The sequence below is a fragment of the Martes martes genome (genome assembly GCF_963455335.1).
Source record: "Martes martes genome assembly, chromosome: 13".
Lineage (NCBI taxonomy): Eukaryota > Metazoa > Chordata > Mammalia > Carnivora > Mustelidae > Martes > Martes martes.
The window spans coordinates 24,737,449-24,764,417 of record NC_137901.1 but is presented as its reverse complement, the minus strand read 5'-3'; the positions used below and the strand labels follow the sequence as shown (position 1 = coordinate 24,764,417).

The 26,969-nt window shown below is 40.9% G+C and overlaps 1 protein-coding gene across 1 annotated transcript in view; it reads right to left on the bottom strand.

Annotated features, from left to right (window-relative positions):
- Positions 1–26,969, bottom strand: part of DYM (dymeclin) — a 334,108-nt gene that overhangs the window by 283,705 nt on the left and 23,434 nt on the right. The window contains exon 2 of the mRNA XM_080821087.1: positions 23,555–23,746. Coding sequence (XP_080677213.1) covers positions 23,555–23,694 — 140 coding nt within the window. The 5' untranslated portion in view covers positions 23,695–23,746. The remainder of the gene's footprint in view (positions 1–23,554; positions 23,747–26,969) is intronic.

The following is a 26,969-nucleotide window of genomic DNA, read 5'->3' as shown; positions in this document are numbered from 1 at the left end:
CAGTCTTGGGGAATTTGGATCTGAGATGGAAAGACGGATTTTCCATACACCTGGAATTTGGCTGCAAAGCTGAGGGTTAGAGGAAACCATCCTCTATCCACTGAGAAGCAGAGAAAGCCGGTTAGTAAGAAAAACAAATGAAGGAACTTTGAGGAGAAAGCAGAGACCAACAGAAAGGACTCTTGGAATTCCTGCTGGCCTTCTGATTCTTGGGGTCGGTTCTTCCTAGAGCCCAGCTATGTTCTCGATCTTAGATTCAATGAGACATCCCTGTCTCTTCCTCACATATGCCCCTCATTCTGGCATATGCTAAATCAATTGATTTTTGTTAATAACCAAAAGACTTCTAATTAATAAATCACTGTGGTCAGATTTAATAATATACATTAGCAGTTGGCAGGAAGTAGAAACTATGAGTTACTCAATTTATTGGTTACTCGGGCAAAAAATAAAAGAGGTATAAATGCAAAAGACTGTAAATAGCTTTATGAGGTTAATAACTCAACCACATGCATAAAATCTGTCTCAGTGGTGCTTCTACCTTCTTCAGTCAATAACACTCTCTTAAAACTGGCTGGAACCAAGAGCTTCAATTATATACATGAGGCTATAATCTTCAAAAGCTTCTATGCCTATTCATTCAGCAAACACTGCCTGGACACTCGGGACATCCCGGGTTCTCTGAAAGATGCTGCCTCTGCCTTCAAGTTACATTTAGAAATAAAGAAGTAGACAGACTATCTGGTGGAGGGGAAACCCCAAGATCAAGGCTAGCCCTTGAACTCATAGGAGGTGCCTCCAACCTACCCCAGGAGCAGTCAAGGAAGACATCCCCGAGGAAGTGACTGCAAAAGAAATCAGTCTGGCAAACAAAGGGGAGGGAAAAGGGGAGGGTTTTCTAGACATGAGTAACAACGCATGCAAAAAGCATGGCCATCACACAGCCAGGCACGTTCTGGGAAGCAGAGGCTAATCTACACTGGAGAATGGAAAACCAGAATACTAGAAAATTACCCTAAACAGATGAAGTCTGGAGTTCAGTTTCTCAACTTGTTATCAACAGAAAGGCACTGAATGGTCCCAAAACAGGGTTCTGATTTATTTTTCATAAAATATTAGCCTGAAAAAATGATTAATTCCAACATCTATTAGTAAGGCTGGCTTGGACATCACTTCCTCCAGAAAATCTTCTTTGATCACATAAGAACAAGTCTCTGGTCTTTGCCCCAAAAGCAACCAATTATAAAACTGAGTAGTTAGTAGCAACTTTGCCCAACTCCTTGTCTGTGTCTCCCTCTGCTCCAAGACTGCGGGGTCCTCATTCATCCCGGCATTCCCAACCTGGTACAAAGCAGGCACATAATAAAAATGTCCTGACCGAGGGAATGCCATCATCAGACACTTTGTTAGAGGACAAAACTAATTATTTCCCCCTATTCCTCCAGAAGTACTTCACACTCTCCAACCCTCGAGGCAAGGTCTGCCCCAGAGCTTAAATTTTTATTAAAATATTTTAAAAATACATCTATTTAATTCCAAGTATGAAATAATATTTCTTTCTGAAGCAGTCTGATTTCTTTGTCACTCAAGGATGAAGAGAGGGGAAAGGTAGGGAATCAGCCCCCCTCTCTTGGAAAGCGCCCTCTTGCGGTGAGCCAGCCAGCACCTGCCGGCGACGTGCAATCAGGCTAGGCAGGCCTGGGTCCCCTCCACAGGGCTGTGAGCTCAAGGAGCACCACTGCTGCTGCCCCCGCAACAATCACCACTTTGGGTCAGAAGCATCTCCAGTGCCCAAACTGTAAGCGAAGGAGGCCAGGGAAAATGTCTCAATCACCCACACCTCCCAGAAGACTAACACTTGGTCATGACCCAATAAATCACAGGTTCACAGAGCCGTGTTTGTAGCAGGAGGAGCACAGGTCCCACACCCTGAAGCGTCACTTACTTCTACAAAGGAAATCAGCCAGGCACATGGCCCCGGCCAAAAGCAACATGCTGATGGTTATAATAGAATTCCCCGTCCTCTCATCCCTCTATCCTCCAATTTTCGAAACCTCTTGGAACATTTTAGGAATAATCTTCGTTTTCATTTGCTTGATTTAGAGCTAAAATGAGGTGGTAAGCAACCGGGGTGGTTGGTAACTGTTGCAGCGTATTTAGGCATCTATGCGCAGGGCTGTTTTAGTTAAACAAATGAGCTCAGATGCTCTGGCAGCAGGCGACTAACAAATCATCATTTGCAGTAAATAAAAGTAAAATGGTGCCGCAAAATCAGCCAATGTTTCCAAGACAATTACAATTAGAAACCGAATGTTTCTGAAGGCAGATTTGGGGCACTGGGAGAATGCAAAAGGGGGCAAAAGGGCAGCAAATATTTATACCAATACAGATTTAATAAATGAGTACCACACAGGGAACTGCAAACTCATTATACACAAAACTCTACAACTTGAGGTCAATTTTTTAAATGTCGATAATGGGATGTTAGGGATAAATACTCAAAACTAGTCATCTCTTCACTTGATCTTAGCCAAACCCGAGAAGCGATAAAACTAGTCATCTTTTTTTTTTAAGATTATTTATTTGATAGAGAGATAGTGAGAGAGGGAACACAAACAGGGGGAGTGGGAGAGGGAGAAGCAAGCTTCCCGCTGAGCAGGGAGCCCGACGCGGGGCTTGATCCCAGGACCCTGGGATCATGACCTGAGCTGAAGGCAGACGCTTAACGACTGAGCCACCCAGGCACCCAAAACTAGTCATCTCTTAATCAGACTTCTGTACATGAACTAAACTCTAGATAAACAACCACACTGATCAATTATCAGGCGTGGCTCAGTCTGAAGCAATCCTTCTTGTGATAACGTAGTAGGCTCCTCCCACCCAGGGTTTGGCCACTCTTCCCACAGCAACACAAAGGGAGTCTCACAGGAGTCTCAGTTTTGCTGGTGACACTGGGATAACAGTAAGACCCACAGGACTGGAGAGATGTTCCCCCAGAATCACACGCACGTATCTCAAGAAACTGTGAAACTGCTAGGGATTTTTATAGTTCTAAGAACCTTCACTGAACTTCCCTAAAGGTAATTCAGCAGTGAAGTGGTTATTAAAATTTTCACAACTACAGCCAAGTTCTTAAACATTACCACCGCCATTTCTGTTCCTTTGATTTCCTGAAGATAATCTCCCTAGGAGAACTCTACCAACCTCAACATCAGCTTCCAAGACAAAATTCCCCAGTGAATACCAATAATACAGCTCAGCAATTTCTGAGTTATGTCTCAAAAACCAGTACAATCGATGCCTCCTCGGTTGAATGTGCTAGCACACAGCAAAACCAACTTAAATAACCAGGAAGCGTAGGCAGAGAACAGTGGTAGGATAAAATACAGCCGAAGAGTGGAGAACCTCAATGTCACACTGAGTTTGGATTTCACCCTGCATTAAGGGGCAAGCCACGGAGCACAGAATCAAAAAACACACAGAACACGACTCTTAGAGCAGCAGCAACGTGCCCCAGGTACATAACAGTTAAATGTCTGACCCTGATTCCAACCATCTTGAGATTTTTAGAACAAAAAAAATGACTCAAACTAATGCTCCCAGGGACGTATATGATAAAGAAAGCCTGAACACATACTCACAATGCTAGAAATAAGACTACGGCCAAGTGTTGGGCCTGCAAACTTAGATAAACCACTATCTTAACTGTTACTAAAGCAGAACATAGTCAAGTTTAAATGTTTACTGTTTAAAAAATCTAGTTGAATTCCATAAAAATTATATACCAAATTGGAATACTGGGCAGGAATACCAACAGGAAGTCTAGAGAATGTCTCTGCATCCACTACATTCACATGCCAGTCACTTCCAGTACCTGACCAAGCATACAGCCTCTCAACGGTTCCCATCACTTCTGCACACTAGCACATGACTTTCTGACCATGTTAATGATTAATGATAATGATAATTATCATTGGTATAACCTAGCCAACTTACTTTATTTGAGAGACTCAGTTTCTCATCTGCGAAATGGAGCTAAGGATACCACCAACTCATAGGATAGATGTAAGGAGTATACAGCAGGGTATAGAGCATGCAGCACACGGCTCAATGAATGTGAGTTCCTAACCCACCACACAAAAATAAAACGAAACTGTATGTAGTAAACTATCAAATCTGCATAGATTTATTCTTTTTTTTTTAATATTTTATTTATTTGACAGACAGAGATCACAAGTAGGCAGAGAGGCAGGCAGAGAGAGAGAGGGAAGCAGGCTCCCTGCTGAGCAGAGAGCCCGATGCGGGGCTCGATCCCAGGACCCTGGGACCATGACCTGAGCCGAAAGCAGAGGCTTTAACCCACTGAGCCACCCAGGCGCCCCTGCATAGATTTATTCTTAAACACACCTGACGAGTCATTTGTCAATCTTCCCCTGTCTTTCCTCCATGACAGAGAAGGAAGGATAAAACAAAATTCAGTAACTCTTTAAGTAGTGTTATACTTTTTGTGTCAAACAACTGTAGGTGATCTGCTTTGATCTTACTTACATTCATGTTTTACTACAGATGAACAACCCTAATGGATTACCAAGGAAATCAAAAGTCCTTAGTCACCTAACAAAACTTCTCAATTTTACGTAACTTTTAATAAATGGCAGAACGGAGGCTTACATCTAGGTAATTTTTCTTTTTTTTTTTTAAAGATTTTATTTATTTATTAGACACACAAGAGAGAGATCACAAGCAGGCAGAGAGTGGGCCCCCCCCCAACCGCGGGGAGCAGGCCCCCTGCTGAGCAGAGAGCCCGATGCAGGGCTTGATCCCAGGACCCTGAGATCATGCCCTGAGCTGAAGGCAGATGCTTAACCGACTGAGCCACCCAGGCGCCCCTAATTTTTCTTTTTTAAAAGAAAATGTTTTGGGGGGCACCTGGGTGGCTTAGTCGGTTAAGCATCTGCCTTCGGCTCAGGTCACGATCTCAGGGTCCTGGGATTGAGCCCCACATCAGGCTCCCTGATCAGCAGGGAATCTGCTTCTCCCTCTTCCTCTGTTCCTCTCCCTGTTTGTGCACTCTCTCTCAAATAAAAAAAAATTGTTTTTAAAAAAAAGTTTTATTTTTGTAAAAATGAGCCATACTAAATAAAGACAGAGGTAACACTATACAGCTATCAGAACTGCTAAACAAAGAAAAAAAAGGAGTGACAACAGCAAATACTGGCAAGGACACAGAGAAACTGGATCTCACATACATTACTGGTGGGAATATAAAATGATATAGCCACCAGGAAACAGTTTGATAGTTTGTGTAACATCAAACGTGCACTTGGTAACTACACTTATCATGGTGAGAATTTTGTTATGTATACAATTATCATCTCACTAGGCTGTACAGCTGGAACTAACATAATATGCCAACTATACGTCAGTTAAAAATAAATTTTAAAAAATAATTAAAAAAAAAAGAAACTTCAACCTGCACTTACCATACAACCCAGTGACTGCACTGTTGACCATTTATCTCAAAGAAATAAAAAACTTATATTCACCTGAAAACCTGTACACAACTGTTCACGGCAGGTTTACTCATAACAGACCCAAACTAGAAACAATGCAAACGTCCTTCAGTGGGTCATCGTTTAAACAAACTATGAGGGGTGCCTGGGTGGCTCAGTGGGTTAAAGCCTCTGCCTTCAGCTCAGGTCATGATCACAGGGTCTTGGGATCGAGCCCCACATCGGGCTCTCTGCTCAGCGGGGAGCCTGCTTCCTCCTCTCTCTCTGCCTGCTTCTCTGCCTACTTGTGATCTCTGTCTGTCAAATGAATAAATAAAATCTTAAAAAAAAAAACCAAAACTATGATACATACACAACACAGACTACTACTCAGCAATAAAAAGGAATGAACTACTGATATACACAACAACTTGAATGGATCCCAAGGGCATTATGCTGAGTGAAGAGAGCCAATCTCAAAATCTCAAAATCTACATAACTTTCTTGAAATAACAAAATGACAGAGATTGAAAACTGATCAATGGCTGCCAAGAATTAGAGATGAGGGGGTGGGGGTTCATGCAGCTATAAAGGGAAAGCACAAGGGAGTCTTGTTGGGATGAAACAGGTAAGCATCTTGATTGCAGTAGTGGTTATACAAGTCTATACACGTGATAAAATTGTACAGGGCTATATAAACACACAACAAATGTGTGCATGTATAACTAACTGCTGAAATTCCAATAACCTTCGTGGATAGTACCAATGTCAGTTTCCTGGCTTTGATACTGAACTACAGTTATGGGAGTTGTTACCACTGCGGGAGATGAGTGCAGTATGCCAGGGACCTCTATGTACATTTCTGGCAACCTCCTGTGAATCTGTAATTACATTAAAATAACAAATTTTAAAAAGCAAATCATAAAAATAAAGCTACACAAGTGTTATATGAATAAACACATTTTTAAAATCCAGACTTCTACACAATTTTGCTTGAATAAATTACACTATATGAATGGTTTTATAATTGGCTTTAACCACTTAAAACGCTGTGGATCTTTTCCCTTTTGTATAAACATATGATCATTTTTAATGGCTGTGTAACGTTAACAGTGTGCAGATGCACCATTTTCATTTTTTATCAATCTCCTTACTCACGAACATTAGGTTGTTAGCAATTTCCTTTCATAAACATTGCCTTCACAATGTATCTTTCTGCATATATTTCTGAACCTGTCCAATTATCTCAACATAAACTCCAGAAGTGCAACTGCTAGGTCAATGAACACTTCTGTTCCAATGAGTACTGCAAATTACATTGCAGGATGATTTAACGAATTACCACTCCCCACAGAAGTGCATAACTATGGCTTATAATCCCACACATATTCCTAAATTTGCAAAATCATATGCCCAGATCTTTTGACAAGAAATCCTGTGATCTTAATACTCGGGAAAACATATACCGATAGAAAGCAAGCATAAGCACCTATATGACAACCCCAGAATTTCTTTTCCCTCTAAAACAGCCTATTCAAAGGAATTCATAAAGGATGTGATGTCTAACTGGCAAATTATCATCACACCACTGTAAAGTCAGAGCAGAGACAATCGAACACCACCGGCACTCTTTCATCACACCAGGCAGTCCATTTTTGTATTAAATAACATGGGGGCCCACCAAGAACTACTGTACAGAGAGTTTGCAACTGCTTTGAACTTAAACTCCATGTCATGGTCCTCCGACAAAGAACTCTGGCCTTAACTTCAAAAACGGTACAGTGGAGGGCATACAAAAATGTTCAGTTTTGATGGAAAAAGAAAATAATAGCAAATATTAAGTAAAAAATAATTGTGTCTATTTTTTCATTACAGAAATAGATGATCAACTATATCAGCCACTTATGCAGAAAATGTCTCCAATGTCTTCAGCCACAGTTCACGGGGTGATAGGAGAGAAGAGAAACCACCTTGTCCCGGCTGGTTAGGTCTACTCTCCACCACCACCTTGCAGAGACCCCGACATCCCTTCGTACACGGAAGAACAAAAAGGCCGGAGCTCAGTGTTAGGAGCACACATCCCTCCACTCACCAACACAGCACCCCTGTGAGGTGGCAAGCAGTTTCCAAAACTGACCGATAAACAAGAAAGAACATTTGTTGGTAGGGGAAAAAAAGCTAATTTCATACGAAGCCTGTAGTTCAAGAATTCTAGTGTCGGCAACCAAAATAAATATATAAAAAGGGTCATCTAATAAACTAAATACCTATTCCTGTTAATTGTCACCCGTGAAATTATGGAAGAGTTATTTACAATATTTTAGTCAGCTGGTGTAAGAGGTCAGCCAGGCTTCGGCTGCCAACCCAAACACTCGCCACTGCTGTGAGCAGGAGCGGCACACTTAGGCTGCTAACTGAACTCCCCCGTGACCTGTATCATGGAGCCAATACGACCCACCAGGACGAATTGTTTGTGAACCTTCAGCGGGTCCCACAATCCACCATCGGTTCCCTGCCCATGCCTGGACTCTTCCATTTCTCTTCTACCAACCCATCTGTCTCATTCTTCATCTGTCCACACTTTGGATTTTTGAGTAACACAAGAGGTACTAAGGGATGCTGCCAGGCCATAGGGCTGGCCCTCGGGGGTTAAGGAAAGAAAGAAGAGGTTGCATAACACATAATCTTAGAAAACAGTCTTACCAACTGGTTGTAAAACAACACTGCAAACCCAAGTAAGAGTCTTACCATACTCTCAAATACGCAAGGTATGTGGGTTCCCACATAAAAGCAAATTTTTAAATTTTATTTGTTTAAAGATTTTATTTATTTATTTGACAAAGAGAGAGAGAGAGAACGCACAAGCAGGGGGAGCAGGAGAGAGAGAAGTAGGCTCCCTGCTTGAGCAGGGAGTCCGACTCGGGGCTCCATCCCAGGACCCCGGGATCATGAGCCGAGCCAAAGGCAGATGCCTTACCGACTGAGCCACCCAGTTGGAGCCCCAAAGGCAGATTTTTTTTTTTTTTTTTTTTTTTTTCCAGAGAGAGTGAGCACAGGCAGGCAGAGTGGCAGGCAGAGGCAGAGGGAGAAGCAGGCTCCCTGCTGAGGAAGGAGCCCGATGTGGGACTCTATCCCAGGACGCTGGGATCATGACCTGAGCCGAAGGCAGCCGCTTAATCAACTGAGCCACCCAGGCAACCCGGCAGATTTTTTTTTTTTTTTTGAAGTTTTTACACTACAGATAAAAGTATTTTTAAAAACTAAAAATGTGACTAAGTATACATTAAGCAGGATTTCACTAATTTGAACTCCACTAATTGAGAATTTCAATTGCTTGTCTAAAATGAAGTTCAAACTGACTTTCACATTCTATTTTAAAGATAGTATTTCAACAAGAGAAAAGAAGGTTTAGGAAAAGTGTTTCTTAACTTCTAACAACAGAAATGTGTTTAAAGGCACACCCAGCTGGTTCAGTCAGCAGAGCAAGCTACTCATCTCAGAGGGTTGTGAGTTCAAGCCCCACATTGAGCATAAACCTTACTTAAAAGAAAAAAAAAAAAAGACTTTCTATTTTTTTTAAGTGAAAAAAGGGGTGTCTGGGTGGATGGCTCAGTCAGACGAGTGTCCAACTCTTGGTCTCAGTTCTGGTCTTAATCTCAAGAGTCTTCAGTTCAAGGCCCATGTTGGGCTTCACGCTCAGCGTGTAGTCTACTTGAGAAAAAAAAAAAGGAAGGAAAAGAAATGTGTTTAAGGACGCTGGCATATTAATTGTTGATATGGAAATAAATTTGCTGATTAGCTCTAATTTGCCATCTTTACAGACCTGTAAACAATTCAGAGTGCTCTCACAGTGGTTATTGCACCCGATTGCTTTCCAAAATCCTGAGAAGCTGACTGAGGAAACTGGAGCATTCTCATTTTGCACATGGCAGGAACAGAGAAGCCAAGCAACTTGCCCAAGGTCACAATGTAAGAATAAACACATCTAATGTCTAATACTCTTTCCATATGAATAGTATTTAACTCCTTTCTTTAAATTTTTTTGAAGACTTAATTTGAGAGAGAGAGAACGTGCACAAGTGGGGGGGGGCAGAGAGAGGAAGGAGAGCAGCAGACTCCCCAGTGAGCCCAACTCAGGGCTCATACCCATGAGGATCATGACCTGAGCCAAAACCAAGAGTCAAATGCTTAACTAACTGAGGCACCCACCCAGGCACCCCTTAGCTCCTTTTTTATTAAAGCAAACCCACATAACATCAAACTAAAATATTACTACTAACTATGTGGAATTTCTATACATACCTAAAAGAAGTTATGCCATACATGCACCATCTACTATAAAGATTATATCTATGTTATGATTAAAATCATGTAAAGCCTTTGGGAATGATAAAGAACTAAAGGAAACAGAAAATTTTAAGCCTAATAAGGAAAGTGGCAGGATGACAGAGGGACTTTTTTCTAACTGTTACGGAATCATAAACTATAGTTTCGTCAGGAAGCTAAACTTTTAAATTATATATTTCCTAAGTCACAGCTTTCAGCAATTTAGACTGGTTTTACTGTACTTACTTCAAGCACACCCACCTTATATGTGAATCTCAATAATAACAGATGATAAACTCACAGTTCAAAACTTATTTAATGAAAAGCTGATGGACAGAAAGCTGTTGGGGGTAAAATTATATGTAGATTTTCTGAACACAGATCTGCTGAGTGATCAAACTACAATTATGAGGTTCAAAAAAGAAGCACTGAAAATTTTGTCATGATTTCAAAATCAACATTAATAATGTTATTTTCAGCCCACAACACACATACTCTGACAAGATATAACATTTTTTGTCAGTTTAAAACACAACCTGAGGGACGCCTGGGTGGCTCAGCTGGTTAAGCGTCTGCTTTTGATGATCCCAGCATCCTGGGATCGAGTCCCCCATCGGGCTCCCTACTCAGCGGGAAGCCTGCTTCTCCCTCTGCCTCTGCTGGCTACTCTCCTGCTTGTGCTCTCTCTCTCTCTGACAAATAAATAAATAAAACTTTTTATAAATAAATAAATAAAGCACGACCTGAGTAAATAAACAAGTAACCATTCAGCAAAGGACGGAAGCATTTCTGAAGCCTTTTCTTCCCCTTAGCAAAGAGAAAATTACAGAAATCATTCACAAAACTAACTAGAATCAGCCCATTCAGTGGTTAAACTGTGGGAATGTTAATGCTTTAAAAGGGCCTATTCATGGGAAAAAGTCAAAGGATAAAAACTGCATATAAATTTATTATAGCAGTTTTTAATGCACCAAGCAGAACCAAAAAGGTGTTTATATTCATGTGATTCACAGACAATCCTAAATGTTGTCATTCAACTGCCAAAATGAAAGGAACTATAACTATTAAAACGTCAAAGTTTCAGCAGCCACCATGCAAGATAATATTGTCTTTATTTTCTCAAGAAAGGAACAGAAAAAAAATGACTTCAAAATCCAGATTCCAACCAACACACCGAGAAAAGCAAAGAAGGGAGCACCCGCATAAAACGTACTTGCCCCTTACTTTAATGTTTTAAACAAGGTTAGTTATATTGCCCCCATTTAAACTGGTAGTTTGAAGGAGCCATCAACCCGGCCCAAAGTCAACGAATCTTCTAAAGGGATCTTGCACAGAAAGGTATCAATGAAAGAACAGGAAATAAAGGTTTTTAACTCAAGATGTAAAAACTGAACTTCTTTTGGGCCCTCAGTTGGAGAAAATAAGACGCCAAAAAAAGAAATCTCTAATTATTTCTTCCCTTAGTCGAACAGTGAGGACATGCAAATGTCTGATGGAAGAAACGGAGTTTAGGAGGCGGTCAGCGGTGCCCCCAGGCCCACCTCAACAGCACAGCAGGCGGCTTCACCTTGACAGGTGCTCATAAAACCACACAGCAAGTACGCCAAAGAGAATAAAAACACAGCAGCGGAGACAGGTATCAAAAATTCAAAGAAAAAAATAGTTTTACAATGACTGAATAGTTTCTGTCAGTTAAAAACTTGTGACCGAATTCAATAAAGTCTCTTTTCCTGTTTCTCAGCTGAGGAAACAGATCAAGGACCTCTGAGAAAGGATCATTCAGACAGCTCCCTGGGAACAGAGAGAAGCCCCACTCCACGCAAGGCAAGGTTAAAACACCAGACGGACTATCCAGCCGCTTGCGTGACTTAAGCGTAAATAATGTAATCATTACCTTTACGTTGTGAATAAGGGAACTCAAACATTAAAGTACCAGCGCTTGGGACATACTGGGCTTTGAAAATGCTTGAAAATGTGAACAGATAATCGGGTGATTCTCTACTCAAAGACTGTAATTAGATACGGCAGGTCTTTAACTGTTATTTAAAGCTCAGTCTTCGAGCTACACAGTGGAGACTGTGTAGCAGGAGGGTCAACAGAATCCACGTCTACAGCTACAGAATCTGGGTTTAAATCTGGTCAGCACCAGCTATGAACTGTGTGATCCTGGACGACCCCCAGGTCTCTGTGTACTCGCCTGCAGGCCCTATATCACAGACCTGATGGGAGACGTACACAGGGACAGGCAGTAAGGGCAAAGAGAGAGCACTGGGCCACACAGTGAGCGCTCAGTTAAGAACTGCTGAATTAACCACTGTGTTTGCGTTAGAAAGTCTTTTGGCTGAATATACGCATTTTTTTTTTATAATGTAAGAGGGATCCCCGAAAAAAAAAATCAGACTGGTAACTGGAACCTAACAACTGCACAGAAATGGCGAACCGGGGCACCTGAGTGGCACAGTTGATTAAGCACCTGACTCTTGATTTCGGCTAAGTCATTGATCTCAGGGTCGTGAACTCGAGCCCCATCTCGGACTCCATGCTCAATGAGGAGTCTGCTTGAGACATTCTCTCTGTCTCTCTCTGCCCTCCCCCATGTGCGCTTTCCCTCTAAAATAACTTGTTTAAAAAGTTTATTAAAAAATAAAGTTTAAAGACATGTGGTAGTACAACAAACTGAAGTTTTAAAAACATGATATGATGTGGTATGTACATACTATGGGTATCATTCGGCTTTAAAAGGAAATTGAGGGGCTCCTGGGTGGCTCAGTGGGTGAAGTATTTGCCTTTGGCTCAGGTCATGATCCCAGCGTCCTGGGATCCAGCCCGGCATCCGGATCCCTGCTCAGCGGGGATTCTGCTTCTCCCTCTACACCACTCCTCCCCCATCACTTGTGTGCTCTCTCTCGCTCACTCTCCCTAAAACATAAAATCTTAAAAAGGGGGGGGGGAATAGACATGTGCTACTGCATAGATGAACCTTAGAATTATGCTACGTGAAAGAAACCAGATGCAACATGACAGATAACTAAATGGTTCCATTTATATGAGGTGCCTAGAATAGGCAACTTCATAGAGACAGAAAGTAGACTAGAGGGTACCAGGGGCTGGGGAAAGGAGGAGTTGGGAGTAATTATTTAATGGGTACAGAGTTTCTGTCTGAAATGATGAAAAAGTTCTGGAAATGGACACTGATGATGACCGTAACTGGGAATGTACTTAATGCCACGGAATCACACATTTAAAAACGGCTACAACAGTAAATTTCATGTTATGTAAATTTTCCCATAATAAAACAAACTATGTGAGTAAAATCTTTCCATATATTATAGGAGAGTTAGTAAATTATAACAGACGCAATTCAATTCTCAAATATCAACACGAAAACATGCTCATCTCTGGACTATCATGCAACAGAAAAAATCTCTAACACGGCCAGAAAGTTTCCTTGCTCACTGTTTGCCTTTTACCACTCCTCTAACAAGCAGAACTTACTTCTGCTGCGGGTCCATATTCATACTTGCTGTTCCTCTACCTGGAATACTCTTTCCCCAGAATTTGCATGGCTCAGTCCCTGATTTTGCTCATGCCTCTGCTGCTTCCCTGCAGACCCTCGATCTAAAGATATCTAAGGAAACCTCCTGCTTCTATCTGCTCCCATTCTGTCACTCCCCATTACCTTGCTCTGCCTTATTTTTCTTCACTGCACTTGGCATTTTCAGAAATGATTTTACAGATATCTTTCCTTTTTATTGCCCATCTCCTCCCCTAAAACGCAAGCTGCAAGAAGGCAGCTTCATTCCTCAAGTTCACTAAAAGATTTCCAGCTCCTAAAAATAGTGCCTGGGAAATAGGGGGCTTTCAATAACTATTTTTTTGGTAAATAAATTTTTTAAATTCCCATTTACTGGAAAGGAAACATGTCATACAGAATACGTTATTTTTTTAAAAGATTTTATTTATTTATTTGACACAGAGAGAGAGATCACAAGCAGGCAGAGAGGCAGGCAGAGAGGGAGAAGCAGGCTCCCTGTTAAGCACAGAGCCCGATGTGGAGCTTGATCCCAGGACCCTGAGATCATGACATGAGCCGAAGGCAGAGGCTTAACCCACTGAGCCACCCAGGCACCCCCAAAATACATTATTTTAAGTTGCATATTAATAATAGAGTTTAATCCCATATTTGGAGGAGAAAAAAGGCAGATATAAATAAACATGACTATCTGCAGGTATGTGCATTATAAAAAGTATGGGAGAATATATTCTAAATATCAACAGTGACATTCTCTATGTGATGAAAACACATGACCATTTCCCCTTTTGTTTTATTTTCTAACTTTCCTACAATGAAAGATTTGTGTGATTTAAAAAAAAAAAAAAAAAAGATGATTTTTACCAGCAAAGCAACTACTAGAAAGTCACTCCCCTTACACAGTTAGAGATATGCACAAAGACTTGGCTACTATTAAGTTCATCAGAGTTTTACATTTAATCACAAAAAAAGAAACGAACAAAAAGTCCAACATTAGTTAAATAAATTACTGACAGAATATTGTACAGCCGTTTAAAATCTATATTGTAGGAAAACAATGACATGAGGAAAATGTAAGTTAAAGAACACGTAGAATACAATGCATTTTTTTTTTAAAGATGTTATTTATTTGAGAGTGAGTGGGCAAGAAAGAGGGAGCGAGAGCACAAGCAGGGGGAGGAACAGAGGGAGAAGGAGAAGGAGGGAACCCCCCCTGAGCAAGGAGCCGGACCCCGGGACTCCATCCCCAGGATTCCAGGATCACCACTGGAGTAGAAGGCAGACACTTAACCAACTGAGCCACCCAGGCATCCCCTGATGCAAACATTTTTTATGAAAGAACTGATGGAATATACACCAGAATGTTAATAATGGTTACTTCTTATTTCTTTTCTTTTTCTTTTTTTAAGTAGGCTCCAGGCCCAGCGTGAGCCCAACACGGGGCTTGAACTCAGGACCCCGAAATCAAGACCTGAGCTGACATCAAGAGTCAGATGCTTAACCAACTGAGCCACCCAAGCACCCCAATAACGGTTACTTCTTATCGCTATTATTTTTTACCTTTTTTGCCTTTGTACTTTGCTGTATGCAAAGGTACCAAAAGCACACACACATTACTTTAGTATTCAAAAACACGAGCTTAAGTGACCATGTTGACAGTGCCAAAAACCGCCTTCTTGCCTTGTTTGAGCGCCATCTAGTGCTCAGGACACATAATACCATTTTCACAATGCAGTCGAGGTTTCTACAGGTACTCTTTACAAACAGGGCATTATGTAAGCACAGAGACAAATGTCACTATGCTCTGTGTCTGACCTGATTTCTACAACTGAACAACTGATTCAAAAGAGTCAGAGGATTTCTGATCTTTAGGATAAAGTAGTTATCAGAAAAATTGGTTAGATTTCTTTTTTTCATCCCTCAAATATTTTAGGCTAACTCTGAAGACACACTAACTCCTTGAAGAAGTGGAAATTCAGACACTGTACATGCATTATAGTGTTTAATCTAGACGGTAGGCATTATTTCCATTTTACAGAAGCATCAAAAGGCCCAGTGAGATGAAGCAGCTTGCCTAGATTCACAAAGCTGGTGAGTAGCAGAGCTGAGATGTAAGACGAAGTTGGGCTGCTCCAAAATCCATGCTCCCCCAACACGCTTCACTGTCTCCATTCTTTACAGGTCACCAAAAAAATCAATGCACCTTTTAGGAAAATTATTCTCATTCTCAATTAGTATACATGCATATGGGACTCTAAAAAACAAAACCAACACACAGACCAAAAGCAGAAACAGAGTCATAAATACAGAGAACTGGTGGTTGCCAGAGGGGAGGGAGGTGGAGGGATGGATGAAATACGTGAAGGAGATTAAGAGGTTTAAACTTTCAGTTATAAAATAAATCAATCATGGGATGAAAAGTATAGCAGAAAACATAATCGAGAATATTATAATGACATTTGGTGACAGATGGTGACTACACGTTGAGGCAAGCACTGCACAATGCATAGAATACTGAATCACTATGTTATACATCTAAAACCAGTATAATGTTGTATGTCAACTACATTTCAATAAAAATTAAATATACAAGCTATCACTATATTCCGGAGTGTTGCTCTCAAATCTAGAACTGTAAGCTCATTAAGCATTTAGGCTCAAATCAAGTATCAATTTAAAACAAAAGAACATTTAAAACACACTGTGCTATCTACTCTTCTGTTGGCCACTCAGTTTCATGAGGACAGCTGTCTCTCATTTGGTTCTCCTGCCCTACTTTCTCCTTTCCTGCTCCTTCCAATCTAACATCCAGCCCACCCAAAAAGTAATGTCCCTAAAACAATACTTTCACTAAACCCACTAAACAAGAACCTACAGTTCTAATCCTCAGCTTTCTAATAGGTGTGGCCAAAAAAATAAGCACCCTTCTCCAGGTCACCAGACCTGGGCAGCCCCATCACTTTACCCTGCAACACCATGAATCATGTTGGGAAGCGCTTTCAGTGATCCGTAAAATCCGTTCCCAACCTATTACACTTGTTTCTCATACCTTGCCAACACAAACTAGAAGAATTAATGGAAGTCATTTGGTCATACTTTACTCACAGCACAAGAATCACTTCTTTTTTTTTTTTTTAAGTAGGCTCCACACCCAGCATGGAGCCCAGCTGGGGGCTTGAACTCACAACCCTGAGATCAAAACTTGAGCTGAGATCAAGAGTTGGATGCTTAATCGACTAAGAGCCCCAGGTGCCCTCACAAGAATCATGCCTACGCAGCTATTCATTGTGGCATTTGTTTGCAATGTAGTAACAAAATACTGGAAGCAATCCAAATGGTTAAACTATACAGTTGTAGTAATTTTGGTATGTACAGGGATGATATGCTATGCCTTCATGAAAAAGAATGAGGAAGCTAATACATAAAAGGTTCTCCAAAATACAATCAGAGGAAAAAGCACAAAGTGCAAAAGCATATATAATACACAGTATCGTCTAAAATAAGGGGGATGTTTGTGCATGTGTTTGTAAATGCACGTGCTATGGTCTGAATGTTTGTGTCCCCCACCATAATGTATATGTTGAAATCCTAACCTCCAGAAGTGATGATATTAGTAGGTAGGTCTTTGGGGTGATTAAGTCATGAGGATGAAACCCTCATGCATGGGATCAGTACCATTATTAGAAAGGCCCCCAGAGAGCTTGCTCACTCCTCCCACCAAGTGAAGAACAGAGAAGGTACTGGCTGTGCACCAGAAGGAGGGCCCTCACCCAGTCATGCTGGTACCACAACCTCAGACTTCCGGTCTCCAGAACTGTGAACAATAGACTCCATTTGTTTTTAAGTTACCCAGTCAGTGGTATTTTATTATAGCGGCCTAAACAGACTAAGAAAACAGAAAACATCCCTTGAAAGTACACTTAAGATGACTGGTAACATTGGCTGCCTCTGGGGAAGAGAACTAGATATACTGGAGGAGAGGAAGAGAGACTTCCCACTTTTTAATCTCTAAGTCTTCTGAATTTTGGACAAGAATGTGTTATCGGGTGCCTGGATGGCTCAGTTGGTTAAGCATCCAACTCTTGATTTTGGCTCAGGTTGTTATCTTGGGGTCGTAAGATCAAGCCCCGTGTGGAGCTCCATGCACAGTGGAGAGTTTGCTTGAGATTCTCTCTCTCCCTCCGCCCCACCCCTGCGCTCATGTGCACTCTCTTGCTCTCTCTCTCAAATAAATCTTTAAAAAATAAAGAATGTGGGGTGCCCGGGTGGCTCAGTTGGTCAGGCGTCTGCCTTCGGCCAGGGTCCAGGGATCAAGTCCCACACTGGGCTCCCTGCTCAGTGGGGAGCCTGCTTCTCCTTCTCCCCATGCTTGTTCTCTCTCTCTCTCTCTCTCTCTCTCTCTCTCTCACACACACACACACAAATAAATAAAATCTTTTAAAAAGTAAAAAATAAAGAATGTATTATCTTTTCAGACAAAAATAAATGACAATTTTTAAAATTCCATCCACAGACGCCATGGTTCTTCCATTTCTTCCCACCATCTGCCAATGCTGGAGGAGGCTCTAACCACAAGACAGGCCCCTGTGATCAACATTTTCCTCAGGCAGGCTCGTGTCCCACTGGTCCACACCCACACACAGAACTGTGTCCTGCCTCACTGCCTCTGTCCATGCTCTTTTCAGAGGCATTCGAATTCTCTCTTTCCTTTTCTCTCCCTTTCTAAATCATTCACCTCCCCGGGGCTCTGTTCACATTCCATCACCTCCAGAACGCTTTCCAGGACCCTGTAATCATGACTATCCTACATGGTTATCCATGTACCTCCTAACACTGTTTGTTTGGAACATAACTGATCCTGTAACTGAATTATTAAAAAAAACAAACACTGAAGAAGTAATACCGTGGACCCTGAACAATGCAGGGGTTGGGAGCACCAACCCCCACAAAGTAGAAAATCCACATTTAACTTCTTACCCAGAACTTAACCTCTAATAGCCTAATGTTTACCAGAAGCCTTACCAGTAATATTCAGTAGATTATCACATATTACGTATAGGTATATACACTGTATTCTTTTTTTTTTAAGATTTTATTTATTTATTCGATAGAGAGATCACAAGTAGGCAGAGAGGCAGGCAGAGAGAGAGGGGGAAGCAGGCTCCCCGCTGAGCAGAGAGCCAGATATGGGGCTCAATCCCAGCACCCTGGGATCATGACCTGAGTCAAAGGCAGAGGCTTTAGCCCACTGAGCCATCCAGGTGCCCCTATATACTGTATTCTTATAGTAAATTTAACTAGAGAAAAGATTATGCCATTAAGAAAATCATAAGGAAAATACATTTACAGTACTCTAATTGCAGTACAGTACCGTACCACATTTATTGGTAAAAGATCCACATTTAAGTGGACCTGCAGAGTTCAAGTCTGTGTTGTTCAAGGGTCAACTGTAATTTCTGCTGAAGGAGAGAGTAATGACCACAGGTGATGCAGTTAGGGTATCTAGTAAAATGAAAGCCTGCTCTTAGCCTTTCTACTGAAAATCTTTCAGTGGTTCCCACTGAGACTGGGACAAAATTGAAACTGCTTAATATTTTCTACAAGGCCCCTCAAATCAGCCAAACCCCCACCCCTTACTTCTTCAGTTTTGCACACCTGCCACGTTCTTCCTCACCACTGGGAGACTCTGCAGCTCTCCTACTGTGCCAGTCCTCCCCTACTCCCGCCCTCTTCCCTCTGGCTCAGGACTCTGAGCATCACTCCTGCTTTGGCTGCCTCCTGAAAGGAGTACTGGCTGAGGGACACAGGGGTGGGAAGGAGGCTTTCATTAAACATCCTTTGGTACCTTCTGGGATTTGAGCCAGAAGTGAAACAAACCTATGCCACTTCCTCCTGAAAATCTGGGACTCACCCTGTCCGATTCTAACTCAGACACTGAGCTCCTGCTACTGCTGCACTCATGCTTCCCTGTACTACTTCTATAACAGCTTTTACCATAGTTCACTGCACTCATCTACTGGTTTACAGGTAGATTATAAGTCCTTTGAGGGCAAGAGACTTGACCTAGTTCTTCATTATATCCTGAGAAGCAAGTGAATAAATAATAGCTTATAAACAGTGAAAGGTCATCTGGCCCAGTCGATCTCAGGGACAAGCAGGACACATATTACAAATGTAATAAGCAGGGCACCTGGGTGGCTCAGTGGGTTAAAGCCGCTGCCATCGGCTCAGGTCATGATCCCAGCGTCGTGGGATCGAGCCCCGCATCGTGCTCTCTGCTCAGCAGGGAGCCTGCTTCCTCCCTTCTCTCTCTGCCTGCCTCTCTGCCTACTTGTGATCTGTCAAAATAAAATCTTAAAAAAAAAAAAAAAAATGTAATAAGCATACACCATACACTCACGCAGGGATACTCAGATGCCCACGAACCAAAAAAATAACAAGCATAGTTCTGTTTCTTGTTTTTGCTGCTATTATTTAGTAATCTACAAATGTGCAAAATCAGACATGCAAGTAATTTAAAAATATTTTATAAGAAAAATAAACAGCATATTAAACTTAACTTTTAAATTAACCTTGATTTCATTTCAGACTTTTGCTTCACAAGTAATTTTTTTTATTATTTTTTTAAAAGATTTTATTTATTTATTTGACAGACAGAGATCACAAGGAGGCAGAGAGGCAGGCAGCGAGAGAGAGGAGGAAGCAGACTCCCCGCTGAGCAGAGAGCCCTATGCGGGGCTTGATCCCAGGACCCCGGGACCATGACCTGAGCCGAAGGCAGAGGCTTTAACCCACTGAGCCACCCAGGCAACCCCACAAGTAATTTTAATAAGGTGAAAAGTTAAAAACTACTGAAGAACCTAAACAGGATTTTGCAACCATACCTGGAAACGCTAACAAAATCTGATTACTCTGGTGCCAACAGTAATTTATAGTAAGGAAGGATTAGATTAGTCCTAAAGGCCTTATAGTTTCCAAAATATTGGCAGACACCAGTATTTGGCTGCAAAAATGGGCTGCACTTGAAAACCGCACACATGGGTCCAAGGAGTTCCAGACGTGAGCAATCTCAAAAACGTCTAGGTTCAGAGATTCACCTCAATCCTGAGTAATTCACAAACTCGGTATTTCCATCCCAGCCTCTGTCAATGAGGTGGCACCTGCTAGCTCAGAGTAAAGGTTCTACAGGTCACACATCCAACACCAGCACTGAGGGGGCGAGTGTCTCAAACCAAGCGACAGAGGGGCACCACCACAAGTGAAGACCCTGGGACTCTTCCCCCCACACCTGCCACATGCAGTGTGTTCACTTTCAGCTTTTCACACTTCCTGAGATTCCTACAATACTTTTCTGCGTAAGCTAGGGTGAATTAAGAAAAAGGAACGACGTCCAAAAGAATAAATATATGAGAGCAGCAGGAGATTTTCGAGAAAGAGCAGGAATTAACAAAGCAAACTAGAGAGCCATGGTAATTCAAACCGTGAGGCAAACTCCAGAGGTTAAAGAAATAGACAAAAACGGCTAACACCATATTTGCATCACTGTTTCTTAAGCAATCCATCCTGCTGCTAGTACTCCAAAGTGCCAGTTCGGCATAAGTCAAGCACATGGGCACACAACACACCCTTCTTCTTCTCCAAAAGTACTTGGCTATTAGATTCTTTTCTTTGCCATTTAAGTTTTAGAATCAGCTTATCACGGGGCGCCTGGGTGGCTCAGTGGGTTAAGCCTCTGCCTTCAGCTCAGGTCATGATCTTGGGGTCCTGGGATTGAGCCCCGCATCCAGCTCTCTGCTCAGCAGGGAGCCTGCTTTCCCCCTCTCTCTGCCTGCCTCTCTGCCTACTTGTGATCTCTCTCTCTGTCAAATAAATAATTAAAATCTTAAAAAAAAAAATCAGCTTATCATGATCTCTCCACCTCACCCCCTAACCAAGAAAAGCTGTTGGGATTTTAACTGGAATTGCCTTCTCTATAGGTCAACTGCGGAAGAACTGATGTTTTAATGACAGTCTTCGAAATCTTTAAATGTGGTATCACTCTTCATTTAGTTAAGTCTTCTGTATTGTCTTTCAGAAGACACTGCACTGCAGTTTACAGAAGTGAGAAGAGAATTTGTTTTGACAACAAATGATGCGGTCTCTCTCTGCCCTTTTTTCTCTTAGTGTTATTTCAATAGGAACAGCGGTACTCAGTGACATCTCCTCAAAAGTTGCTGACACTAGAGCTGGCTCCAGTTTGACCTCTCCTGCCCCTCCACAGCATCTTTAATTTTCCAAGGATCTCAGAAGCAGTAGTAAGTAGCTGCTTCATATAATGTGCAACTAATCCATGCTATCCCATGAACGGCAAACTAAGGGAAACTCCTGGGGCGCCTGGATGGCTCAGTGGGTTAAAGCCTCTGCCTTCGGTTCAGGTCATGATCCCAGGGTCCTGGGATCGAGCCCCGCGTCGGGCTCTCTGCTCAGCAGGGAGCCTGCTTCCCCCTCTCTCTCTCTGCCTGCCTCTCTGCCTACTTGCAATCTCTCTCTCTCTCTCTGTCAAATAAATAAATAAAAATCTTAAAAAAAAAAAAAAAACAAAAAACTAAGGGAAACTCCTGAGGCCCAATTCAGCCATATCCAGGAGTTAGAAATTAAACTTTATTGCAAAAATATATAAATAGTTCACAAAAAGGAAATGCCAATAATCCTTGATCCTTAAACTCGTAAAAACAAACATAACCTTGATCACTAAAGAGAGGAAAATTGAAACCATAAGGACCACAACACACATGCATACATAGATTTTTCTTTTTCTTTTTAATTCACCATCAAAAAGAGAAAGAGACAGACCTTCCAAGCGTGGGATTAAGGGAGAGGGAAAGTACTTGTCACCATTATACTATTTTCATTAAACTGGTAAAGGAACAGAATTAAGTGTTTACCCTTATTTAATAATATAGTAAAAACTGTATTTTATATAACCTCAATGATGAAGGAAAGCTCTTCTTTACAGAAAAGTTCCACTTAATAAATGTACAAGAAATAACCAAATTAGAAATATCACCATTTTGTAATTTCTTATGAAACAGGTGATTCAGAACAAAATCATCAACATTCTCAAACCTCTGAGCAAATTTAGCATAACTAAAACCTCACATTTTCTGTGTCCTGATGTAATACAGTACGAAGTATATAAAATCACTCATATAATACTCTTACCAAAACTGTTTAAATTTTATCAAGCCTTTAAATCTGTCTTCCAGTTTACAGAAAACAAAAATCTTTTTTTAAAAAAAGTTATGGTATGAGAAGCAATCAAGTAAATCAAGAAGGTAAAACATTCTACAGAAAAACAGACCCAATTTGTTCTTAATAGCACAGGAAAAAACCTGTGGCAGGGGCTGGAGAGTGAATACCTCTATTCTACAGATGTTTAGGAAATATACCAACTGCACCGTACCCACCTTATTTGGTTCTTAATGTTAGCAACCTTTATAAAACAACGGGGGAAATGTCAATATGGACTGGGTAGGAGGACTTATTGTTAATTTTGTTAGGTCTAACAATGGTACTAGGTCACAGAAAAAAACGTCCTTATTTTACTTTAAAATACTTTAGAGGGGCTCCTGGGTGGCTCAGTGGGTTAAAGCCTCTGCCTTCAGCTCAGGTCATGATCTCAGGGTCCTAGGATCGAGCCCCACATCGGGCTCTCTGCTCAGCATGGAATCTGCTTCTCCCTCTCTCTCCCCTCTCTCTGCCACTCCCTCTGCTTGTGAGCTGGCCCGCTCTCTCCCTCTGTCAAATAAATACATAAAATCTTAAAAAAAAAAAAAAGATAATTTTACTTAACTGTGGGGGGGAAACGCAAGGGACAGCAACAGAAAAAATAAAAAACAAGGTATGTGTAGGATGCTAGCACTTGTGTTCAACCAATTTTCTAAAACTATATGCGATAAATGCTTAAGTAACCTTGTATTATTCTAGAGATTCAAAAGAAATTGCTATGAGGAATCATCGCTGGGGAAGGGAGGTGGCTAGGTGGAAGAAAGAAAAGAGAAAAATGTATTTTCTACTTGCATCTCTTTATTTTCTACTGGCACATGTATGACAGGATAGACTGATGGACAGACAGAACATTTAAAACTTTCTTTTTTTAATAAGCATACCACACAAGTTCATGTGGCCTTCTACATGGATTTTCAATCTCCAAGTAACCTTTTACCTGCTGGTTGGTGCAGGGAAAGAAAACGAGAGAAGCTGATTCCAGAATGGGTCGTTCTCAGAGACAGATTCTGTGCCCGATAACTTTTTTAAGTACTCATTTTTAGGAAGATCACCGATTCTGCTGCTGTTCGATCCCATCTTCTAATCTGGTAGATAACTTGCCCTTAAGCCTTCATTTCCACAAGACAACCTATAAAGAATGAAAAGAAATTTCAAACTTGTTCACAATTAACCACATTTTTCCTATCTTTGAGACAAACGTAAGAAAGAAAAAAAAATATGGTAAACTTACTTGAAGAAATCACACTTCTATTTTTAAATATATTAGACACCAGATACAGAGTTACAAAGGAGGGAATAGGGATAAAATCTGTCTTAGCCAACACATACACAAAAATCCGAGTCTATGCTTGTAGATCTTTGAATGGGCATACCTCTGCCTAAGAATATATCTCAAAGCAAATCCGTAATAATGACAACTTATTATAAATTGTCTGAAAATGAGGCTCCTTTACAACGTAGGATGGTGATGGATAAAGACTGGATGTCTTGAATGTCCTCAGAAGGAGACAAGTAGTTGAAGTGATGACCACGTGCTACCTACACTCAGGGGAAAATGAGGCTTGAACTGAGTCACATGCTGAATGAGAATGGGCTCCCTGTTCCAAAGCAGTCACTTAGTGTCCTTTTCATTCTGTGGCCACGCACATCAGCATTTGTTGGCATGCCTCTTCTCCTAAACCATTGGTTTTGGTGGGGTTTTTTGCTGTTTGGGTTTTTTTTTTTGTTTTTTTGTTTTTTTTAATTTTTGTTTTCATTTTGGAGAGGGTGGGAGGGACAGAGGGAAGGGGAGAGAGACAATACGAAGCAGGCTCCACGCCCAGCGGGGAGCCCAACATCAATCTAAGGACCCTGAAATCATGACCTGAGCCCAAATCAAGAGCTGGACGCTTAACCCACTGAGCCACCCAGGCTCTTACCTTTCTACCCCCAATGTCTAGATAGCATGTAACAGGCATTCCCTAAGTAGTATGTTGAAGGTAAGAGTAGATGAATAAATGATTAGCATCTTCAATATTTGTTGTAGTTGGTCACTAATGGGAAAACTAATAGTTAAAATACCAATCACTATCTCCATAAAATCACACTTAACCTAGTTCCAAATCATGTTCTATCTCAATTTGTTCAAGAAAAGTCTCTCACTGATGATAAAATGGTGGTGAGATGAATAATAAATTACACTATGTTAAAATTACCATTGCAATGAAAGCAAGTGATATCCAAAGGAAGCTTGGGTCGGATGAGAACTTATATTAGTAGTGACTTACTTTCTCATGTCTGTCCCTCCTTACTCCACAGACACATTGGAGCCAACATCAGAATTTGGAAGCATGCCTTCCATGTTCTCTTTGGAACTCTGAGACTGGCTTAGCCTCAATTATCTAAAGACAAGAGGCTTCCCCAATGCGCATGGACAGCTGATCTTCTGAATATGAGGGAGAAATACTGATCTGGCTTCTTGTCACCTGCCCCTGAAATCAAGACCACTACTACCTTCCTCTTCCCTGCTCAGGGGACAGAGACCCCAAAACCAGCTAGCTAGCTCCAACGAATCCTCCATATCAAGCCAGCTAACCATAAAGTCTTGATTTTGGTTTAACTTCTTAAATAAGAATTATTAAGCCTAATGAGAAAATGCTATAAAAATATTCTGCAATATATAAATATCTTACTCGTTATAACTTATTCCAAAGCTGTTTTATATATCTTAAGCAATTTAAAATGAAATTTTTTAATATAATTTTACAATGGGGTACATTACACTAATGAAAGTGAATTAATGAGAGCTACAATTATCAACATGGACATATCTCAAAAGTATATATTTTAAAAAGTGTTACAGAATAACAGACATGGTATGATTTCATTTGTAGGATTTTTACAACATGTGAACAATATTATTATATATATATTCATAGCTACTACAAGTATTAAAACATACATAGGAAAAATACACAAATTCAGAGGAATGCTTTTTACATAATGTTATCAGGAAAGGATCAGAGGGGCTTTAGCAGTATCAATAAATACCTTCTCAAACAGGAAAGGGGAAAGGAATAGAAGGAAAGGGATGAAGCACATGTAGCAAATATATAGGTCTGCTGAAAACTGACAGTATGGGGACACCTGGCTGGGTCAGTCAGAAAGCACGTGACTCTTGATCTCAGGGTTTTGAGTTTGAGCCCCATGTTGGGTGTAGAGAGTACTTGGGGGAAAAAAACAGTAGTAATAAAAGAAATGAAAATGGACATTATATATATACATATGGGTTTTGGCCCATTACCCCTCTATTCCTATCATTCATATACACACACACACACACACACACACACACACATATATATATATATATATATATATATATATTTTAAAGGATAATTTCTCAATCTCTCAGTAACAATACTGGAAGCTAGATAACAGGGAAGCAATGCTTTTAAAATATTAATAAAAGTAATTTAAGCTAGATTTCTATAGCTAGCCAAGCTACCAGTTAAGTATGAAAGTAGAATAAAAGCATATTTTAGACTTGCCACGACTGAAAAAACCTCCCATGGATCCATTTTCTGAAGCTACTGGAAGATGTATCCTTTCAATGCAAAGGAATAAAACAAGAAAAAGGAAGACAACAAATTCAAGGATACAACATGAGACAGGGAAGACATGTACTACAGGCTAGGACAGGAGTCCAGACAACCCCATGACCTCCATGGTAAGCAAATCAGAGAGCAAGAGGTCACCTGATGTGTCTGACCTTATTCTGTGGAGGATTACAATATCATAGGAGAATCTGGCAGGATTCTCTGAACTGATACCATTCTCTGAATGATAGCTACCTAGAAAATAAATGATTTTTTGGTAACTATGTACTTTGGAAAAAACAAAAATCATTCAAAAAAGGTCATGTTATCATAGTACATGACTCAATTCAACAGCTATCAATATTTATGTAATCATCATAATAGAAACAGTAAATAAAGACTTAACCAAAAATTGTGAGGTAACTGTATTGGGAAGACGCTTTAAAAAATGAAGTGGGAGTGGATTTAAGAGTGTGAAACCCTGGGGCGCCTGGGTGGCTCTGTGGGTTAAGCCTCTGCCTTCAGCTCAGGTCATGATCTCAGGGTCCTGGGATGGAGCCTGCCTCAGGCTCTCTGCTCAGCAGGCAGTCCCCTCCACCCCCACCCCCCCACCCCCGCTTGCCTCTTTGCCTACTTGTGATCTGTCAAACAAATAAATAAAAATCTTTAAAAAAATAATAATAACTTTAAAAAAAAAAAAGAGTGTGAAATCCTCATCTTCCCTAATAGGCAGGAAGTCAACAGAAACATCTAAAATTCCTAAATCAGCAAATA